Here is a 9,252-nt window from a genome sequence, read left to right as displayed (position 1 = left end):
TCCCCCCCCCCCCCCCCTTTTAAAGAATTAATTGGAAATGAGATCATAGCGCATACCCAGCAAACTGACACTCGAGTCTAACTCGCCTTAACATAGATTTTGAATATAATTTCCTTTTCTAGAATATATCAATGATGTTCTGAAGTCCAGAAGCACCAACACTGTTGTTATGTCTAATGGTTTGGTCATCTTTGTTCCTGCTGCCAAGCTGACTGTTCCATGTAATGATAAGGTAACTTGCTCAAAAATGTCGGTAGAGATGTCTATTTGCACTGCAATTTTGCGTAAATTCTGAAGAACAACCAAATACGCAAATTGCGTAAATATTTTACTCAATTTGCTTAATTGATTAATTGTGCTAAGATGTTCTCAAAAATTCTTAACAAATTAACATTGATAATAATCAGAACCTTTTGAAAATTTTAGAGAAAATCGGCAGATGTTAGATTGTTGTGGATTTTAGGACTTTAAAGACGACCTTTTATCATCTCTTCTTTTAAGACTATTATAGCTGTAAAAAAAATATGTTTATTCGGCAAAGTAATGATTGAGAATACTGAGAATCTGGATGAAAGCATAGATTACAAATACATTAATCTGTTTGATTACATCATGTTTGTTATATCAATATAATAAACCCAACTTTTTTATTTAAGTTTTATTTTTGTGTATCAATGTTGTTTAAAAGCTTGATCTAAATTAAAATTTAAATCGAAAGTCGTCTTCATATGTTGATATAATCGCTACCGTAGGAGTTTGCTGACTGGCCGTGGGGAGAATATGATTGCTCCATCAAGCTTGGATCTTGGACTTACAGCGGATATATGATTAATCTACAAAAGGCAAGAATTAATGAAAGTGTTCATGCAAATTTAATGATGTTAAAGGATATTTGATCAGTGATATTTTTATTTCCATCCAATTTATTTTAGTATAGAGGTTAGAACTTTAGTGCTGGGAATCTCAGGCCGAACAAGCACTGATTTCCAACTTGTGTAGCAAACAAGCACTGATTTCCAACTTGTGTAGCAAACAAGCACCGATTTCCAACTTGTGTAGCAAACAAGCACTGATTTCCAACTTGTGTAGCAAACAAGCACTGATTTACAACTTGTGTAGCAAACAAGCACTGATTTCCAACTTGTGTAGCAAACAAGCACTGATTTCCAAATTGTGTAGCAAACAAGCACTGATTACGGTTTAGTTTTATATCTCTTGGGTATCAGCCTTGATAATCGTACACAGCAGGGATAGCTAAATTATAGAGATCAATTATTTATCTATCAAAAGATGTCACTCTGAATATCGAGATCAAGAATTGTAAATTAGCGCCATTTCACACAAAATTTTTTACTTCAATCATAGCTACAACTATCATTGTATCATCATCGATTTTTATAAAGTTCGAAACCTCTTATCAAATATTAAAGGACCCCAGCTTTGCCTAGAAACCAAGTTTTTCCTGTAAAATTTAACCTACATTACTTAAAACTTAGAAACCATACTAAGAACATTACAATTTGAGGCAAATCATTCGAGGTGTTCATGAGTTATGCTTGGACATACAACCAAACAGACAGACATAAAAGAGATTGCGTCTGTATATATAGATACAAGCAACAAAAACAACATTGTAATGGTTATGTTCTTTTTATAGTGCGAGGATAAGAACTACATCACCAATGAATCTGTGGAAGAGGGCATTTCCCCAGTTTTCTTCACAGAGAACTCGTTCCAGGAGGAATCCTTGAACAGTGATTTTTATCCTTGCTGTCAGGAACCATATCCAGCTCTTCATTACAAGTCAGTATTATTTCTCCCCCTCCCCTCTTTTTCCTTTCATAATTAATATTTTATGTTTCATATATTTCAGGTTCAAAGTTCAGCGTGGATTCCAAATTGGAGCAGATGGCAAGCAAGAAAACCCCTCACCAGTTCCAGCCTATAAACCAGCAAAAAACTAATTATATTGAAAATTTGAAAATTTTCTCTTTTTTGATTTAATATTTCTCTCTTTACATTAATTCTATAGAATAATATTTGTTTAATCCTCTATGCAGTATATGTATGTACCATCTTCAAAAACATTTCTGTAGATTTTAAAATTTTACGATTAAATCAGGAATAAAGGTATCTTCAAATGATTTGTTTCAGTGGAGTTCGTGAACAAAGGAGAGATGAAAAGTTATGAAAAAAATTATCTCGATTACAACAATGGGGTTTTTAAAAAGAGTATAAAAGAAGTTCAAATAAAGTAGGAGTTTTGAACGTCGAATTTGCGCTCAAACTCAGGATTTACAGATCTTTAAAAAGTTTAATATGTCTCAAATGAATCTGAAAGAAGTTTTCCACAACACTGCATACTCAGTTCAACTACCTTACATAACCAGTCACTCCCTTTTTTGCACAAGTAACATCCAAATTAGTTTTTCAAGTAAAATGTGTCCGTGCACACTGTACAATTTCTGTCTTTCATATTTATCATGGACTATACTTAAAGTTATAACTTGAGTCTAAAAGTCGTCTTCTGAATTAAACGTTTCAGGTATTAATTACTTAAGTTGAAACAAAGCGAGGCATCGAAGATCAGGTTCTGAGGCTCGTATTAACTCGGACACAAAGTTGCAAAAAACAGTTTTAGTAAAATAAATATAGGTATAAAATAATTTTTAATGTTTAATTGGGTAACTTACTAACTTTGTTTGTGTCTGGATTGGAGTGATTTGGGCATAAAGAATAGAATATATATTAGTGAGGAATTTAAAGAATCTCTCGGTATGAATATTTTCAGTCCCTTTCAGCCTGAAAGGGAGTTCAAAGTGTACAAATCATGTAAATTTTTACAAATTATGTGCAGTAGAGTACATTAATACAGTATGTTCCCTAGACTATTCATTTCAATTTCGAAATTTTTAAAGCTGTTAAATAAACTTTATAATGAATTAGGTGAATAGAAAACATCATTTGATTTAGAGTTATAATGGAAAATCATCGTTTGTAAAGTGAAAGGCATCGCATAGAGTCTAAGTGAAATAATCATTGGTCAATTATGAAACCAGCCTATTTCATAGTTTGGTTTTCCTTTAATATTAATTTTAGATTTTCTATAAAATGATATTCCAGGGCCCAAAAGGTTATATAGCATAAATATGTGAAGTACACATTCAGTATGGAAACAGTACAACAAAATGGCCGTTTTACACTTTTTTCTAGTAAACTCCACTTTAATATATATTCTATTAGTATTCTCTTTGGATTTGGGATTAGAGGATGTAATCGGATCACTCTAAACATTCGGATGTTACTTCTGAAATAAATCCCAGTTGTTTAAATAGAAGGATTGCATAATTATTCAGAGATATAGGATCTGAGTAGTCACTGACTATAACGTTTTACTATTCAATGTTTTCCTTTGTCGGAGATGGAGGTACAATTCCAGCATATTTCTCTGGTTTTAAATAGGGGAGGAAGGGTAGGAAAGGTGACCTTACGCTGTATAGAGTAGGAGTGCAACATTACTGTAGGTAAAAAAATATCCTTTATATATATTCCTGGCCGCCGCTATAACTAAAAATTCAGTTTCAAGGTCTGAGTAAACTAAAAAAGGCACTTTTTTAGACTTTTGAAAACAAACAAACTATCCAATTTGTTAGGGGAATCTGTTTCATCCAGTCATGACGCATTTTTTACCCATCTGGAAGCAATCAAAACTTTGATAAATATTGAGTTTCCAGGTGTTTCATGGCAAACCACTGGCTCATTTATAGTTAAATTTCTACAATATTGTTTTATTTATTAGTTTTTTTTTATATTTTAATATTTTGTATATTGGTTTTTCTCAGATTATATTATCCATATGAAGTATAAGACACGTAAAACCAAGGATGATCATTTTAGGAAAGTAATAGAGAGTGTTTAGAAGTAATTCGTTATGATTTTGGGTTTTGGATTTTGATGAGCCATGAAGAGCCGGGAGCTGCCGACCCTAGTAGTGTTGATCAGGGGAGGTATTGTTCGATCCGATTCTGTCCACCTATAGGACTGCGTCTTAGTCACTATTTACATATCTATCTATTTATCTATTATGAGGCACCCGATAGCTCCGAAAAACTACCTATCGCACCGGCATTCGCAAAAAAATTGGGGTGACCAGCACGTTAGCAAAGCATAGTGCAATGGTTTATGCTCGCACGGGCAGCCACTTGGTACATAAACCCAGAGTGGTTTTTTCATAGATAAATAAATAAACATAGATAGCTTATGCACGCAAAATCACCAAGAATTGTACAGTCCGCGAACTCATACTTCTGGAGGTCAAAGTGTACTTCAATGATAAGCGGGGTGGTTTGGTGTTTTAATGGATTTCATAATAGAGTGTAAAATAACTCCGGGAATGGAACTATTTGAACAACAATATTTCACTGAGCAATTTATCATATTGACGAGAACTGAAGAAGGACATGAGAAGGACTAAACTAACTTAAATTTCTCTCTACNTGTGCTTCCCTACCTCTCAAAACATCTCTGTACATTTATATCTTTCAAGATGAAAAATGTCGTCTTATGCGCAATCTATCTTTATCTATGGGTTTTGTAGCGGAAAACTGCCGCCACTGCCCACTAAAAGGTTTTCAATAATCTGAGCTAAGAACTTTTGAATGGTGGATATCAGGATTAAGGCTTAATCCACTCTTTTTTTAATCTCCAGATTTACCTAATCTTGCAAGATTATCTTAAAAGTGTATGAAAAACGATAAAATTCAAATTAATATTTAATCATCTGAGAAACTGTAGCAGCCAATCAGAGAAAAGCGCGGGCAACCAATGAGAGAACAGAAATATTCTCATTGGAGAAAACAATTAACTGTTATCCAAGGAGAGAGAAAAAGAGTGGATTAAGGACTATAAAATGAAAAGTTTCCGCAGTGGATATTCGGATCAAGAAGTCAGGATTAAAGTTTATCCATTCTAAAGTTTTCAGCTCTGCATGCATTTGTTAATATCCTCCATCAGATCCTTCTCATTCAGCTCATGTGCTTTTTTCAAAGATTTACAAAGGTAACTTAAAAACCTTGTTCTTTATAAATAATCATAAAAATATATAGGAACCTTGAAATAAACAAGAATTATTTATACTATTTCCTTACTGGTAGAAAGTTTAGACGTTTAGACTGTTTGGGAAACTCAGTTTTGAAAATATATTTCGATATATCACATAACGATTGTAAAAGTATATTTTGATATATCACATAACAATTATCAAGGTGTCATGCTGTTACTGAAGGACTAATAAGGATATTTACAATGATGAGTATATATACTACTTATATTGAGGATATTTACAATGATTAGTATATAAACTACTTATATTGAGGACATTAACAATGATGAGTATATATATACTACTTATATTGAGGATATTTACAATGGTGAGTATATATACTACTTATATTGAGGATATTTACAATGATGAGTATATATACTACTTATATTGAGGATATTAACAATGATGAGTATATATTCTACTTATATTGAGGATATTTACAATGATGAGTATATATATACCACTTATATTGAAGATATTTACTGATGAGTATATATACTACTTATATTGAGGATATTAACAATGATGAGTATATATTCTACTTATATTGAGGATATTTACAATGATGAGTATATATATACCACTTATATTGAAGATATTTACAATGATGAGTATCTATATACTACTTATATTGAGGATATTTACAATGATGATATAAATACTACTTATATTGAGGATATTTACTACTTATATTGAGGATATTTACAATGATGAGTATATATATACTACTTATATTGAAGATATTTACAATGATGAGTATAAATATACTACTTATATTGAGGATATTTACAATGATGAGTATATATCCTACTTATATTGAGGATATTTACAATGATGATTATATATACTACTTATATTGATGATATTTACAGTGATGAGTATATATACTACATATATTGAGGATATTTACAATGATGAGTATATATACTACTTATATTGAGGATATTTACAATGATGAGTATATATACTACTTATATTGAGGACATTACAATGATGAGTATATATATACTACTTATATTGAGGATATTTACAATGATGAGTATATATACTACTTATATTGAGGATATTTACAATGATGAGTATATATACTACTTATATTGAGGATATTTACAATGATGAGTATATATATACTTCTTATATTGAAGATATTTACAACGATGAGTATATATACTATTTATATTGAGGATATTTACAATAATGAGTATATATACTACTTATATTGAGGATGTTTACAATGATGAGTATATATATACTACTTATATTGAAGATATTTACAATGATGAGTATATATATACTACTTATATTGTGGATACTTACAATAATGAGTATTTATACTACTTATATTGAGGATATTTAGAATGATGAGTATATCTACTACTTTTATTGAGGATATTTACAATGATGAGTATATATATACTACTTATATTGAGGATATTTACAATGATGAGTATATATACTACTTATATTGAGAATATTTACAATGATGAGTATATATACTAATTATAATGAGGAATATTTACAATGAAGAGTATATATACTACTTATATTAAGGATATTTACAATAATGAGTATATATACTACTTATATTGAGAATATTTACAATGATGAGTATATATACTAATTATAATGAGGAATATTTACAAAGAAGAGTATATATACTTGTTAAAATTAATTCGAAATATAAGAAAGACGATTTTTCCGACTCAAATTGCCGTAGCCTTTTCTCTAGATGTTTGCGTACTCAAGATCTATTTCCTCCACGTAGTGCCCACATGTCAAACCCCGCTTCTTCTCCCCCCCCCTTCATAGATAATTATATNTTTCGTGGATTTTCAAAATTTTCAAAAATTTAATGAAGATCGAATTTTGATGGAGACAAATATTTGAAATTTTGATTATTCATAAACCTTCCCTGTGGTCACGTGATGTCCCACAAAAAATTTGGGCCCGATCGGTTCAGCCGTTTTGACGTTTATTGGATACAAACATACAAACAAACAAACAAACAGACAAACAGACAAACACCAAGACAAGCCAAATTTATATATAGAAGAAAGAAGACTAAAAAATTCTGTGCAGTCGTCCCAAGTCTCATCATTTATGGATAACCATGTATACTGTAGACAACAGTGTAATAAGTTTGTGCATGGACGGCTCCTTCAACCTTCATTTATATTCGCATAATTTTCCCTTTACTCTGAAAATATTGGGAAGAGGGTCCTATCAAAAATGTCTTTTCCGGAAAAGTCCATTAAGTCGAATTCAATATTTCAAACTTTAATGTTCAGACAAACAAACTAAATGATTTCTTAAATTCAGGTCGTCCTGTAATAAATACAGTAATTTCCATATTTGTTAGCCGGAATATGTCTAGAAGTATTACGTTGTACATTGTCTGTAAATCTAAATGCGCTTATCATAAACTACGCAATGTGATTAGCCTAGCTACGTCTGTAAACCTGTGATTAACCTACAGTTATAACTACGTCAGTGGCTAGCTTAACTACGTTTATATCCATCCGCGCTAATCTTGCAAAATATGTACATTAAACTTAATCTACTCTGTATATATGCATATTGACGTAAAACTTGTAATTACTTTGATTAACGTTAACTTGTAACATAGATATCTAAATACACATTAGTTGGTATAGACTTTGCTTTGATTACGGTGATAGGAGTAATTTGGTCCTCGTTGAAACAAACAAGCTAAGCTTGTGTCCGTGTTGACATTAAGAGCTGATAAGATTGTGCCCATTGTTTTGGCATTAATCGGTTTAAGAGCTTGGGTCCGTTTTGACATTGATAGCTGAGCTTGTATCCCTGTTGACATTGAAAGCTGATAAGATCGTGTCCATTGGTTTGGCATTGATGGCTTTAGAGCATGTGCCCTGTTGGCATTGATAGCTGACAAGTTGCACCTGGATTGATACAGTTCTGGAAGCCTTTTTAAGAGTACAGCATTTACTGCATTCCGTGTCGAGAATATATTTTCATAAATTAAGATATTTTAAAGGTTCATTATATTTGTACTTCAATTACACCAAACACATGTATACAGTTCTAACAAGAAACCAATAGATTTTCGTCTTTCTTCGTTCCTGTAAAATTGAAACATTAATTTGAACTAAGAACCAATAATGTTATCATTTTAACAAAAAAATCAATTATTTCTTCTAGCACGGAACTTTATGAATTGGAGAGAAGTTGCTGAACTACCAACCGTCGTTTCAACTATTTTTCAAGTGCCTTCTGGCTCAAATCTGGAATCACCGGTTCAAAATTCACTTAAAAGATAAGCGGTTGAACTGTCCCAATAACGTAGTTCAAATCCTTCTCACAAATCTTTTTTCGCAATAAATCTTAAGTACTTACCCTATATTTTTTTCTGGAAAACACACTTGTCCTGTAGATTCTTTCTGAGAACTTCTTTTGGGGTGGGAAATGAATTTTTTGAAGAAAATATACACCCGTGTACCACTGAGAGGTATTTTTCTTTCAGAATTTCTCCCAGAAAAATTCTCGTATTAGTCCTGTTTTATCTTCTAGAAAAATTCCAGTATTAGTCCTGTTTTTTCTTCTAGAAAAATTCCAGTATTAGCTTTATTTTTTCGTCTAGAAATATTCCAGTATTAGCCCTGTTTTTTTAAGAAAAATTCCAGTAGTAGTCCTGTTTTTTCTTTCAGAAAAATTCCAGTAGTAGTCCTGTTTTTTCTTCTATTAAAATTTCAGTATTAGTCCCGTTTTTTCTTCTAGAAAAATTCCAGTATCAGCCCTGTTTTTTCTTCTAGAAAAATTTCAGTATTAGTCCCATTTTTTCTTCTAGAAAAATTCCAGTATTAGTCCTATTTTTCTTCTAGAAAAGTTCCAGTATTAGTCCTTTTTTTTCTTCTAGAAAAATTCCAGTATCAGCCCTGTTTTTTACAGAAAAAATCCAGTATTAATCTCTTTAATCTCTTCTAGAAAATATGAACTCTTCCCCTTATAATTTTATTTATAAAAAATCCAGCCTTCAAATTGTTTTTCATTATGTATTTTTGAATTTAATTATTCACCGCATTATTTTATCTATGAAAACTCTATTTTTAACCCTGTATTTTCTTAAGGAAATTTCAATTATTTAAAGAAATTTACACCCTGTAGTTGCT

General features: G+C 31.2%; 1 protein-coding gene across 1 annotated transcript in view; it reads left to right on the top strand.

The window, feature by feature from the left end:
* Positions 1–2,144, top strand: part of LOC111716854 (acetylcholine receptor subunit alpha-type acr-16) — a 3,621-nt gene extending 1,477 nt beyond the window's left edge. The window contains exons 3-6 of the mRNA XM_023492360.1: positions 123–232; positions 753–842; positions 1,658–1,803; positions 1,874–2,144. Coding sequence (XP_023348128.1) covers positions 123–232; positions 753–842; positions 1,658–1,803; positions 1,874–1,964 — 437 coding nt within the window. The 3' untranslated portion in view covers positions 1,965–2,144. The remainder of the gene's footprint in view (positions 1–122; positions 233–752; positions 843–1,657; positions 1,804–1,873) is intronic.
* The last annotated feature ends 7,108 nt before the right edge of the window (positions 2,145–9,252 follow it).

This window comes from Eurytemora carolleeae, unplaced genomic scaffold (assembly GCF_000591075.1).
Source record: "Eurytemora carolleeae unplaced genomic scaffold, Eaff_2.0 scaffold2228, whole genome shotgun sequence".
NCBI lineage: Eukaryota > Metazoa > Arthropoda > Copepoda > Calanoida > Temoridae > Eurytemora > Eurytemora carolleeae.
Note: the sequence above shows the minus strand (reverse complement) of the source record. Positions and strands in the feature narration are given on the sequence as shown.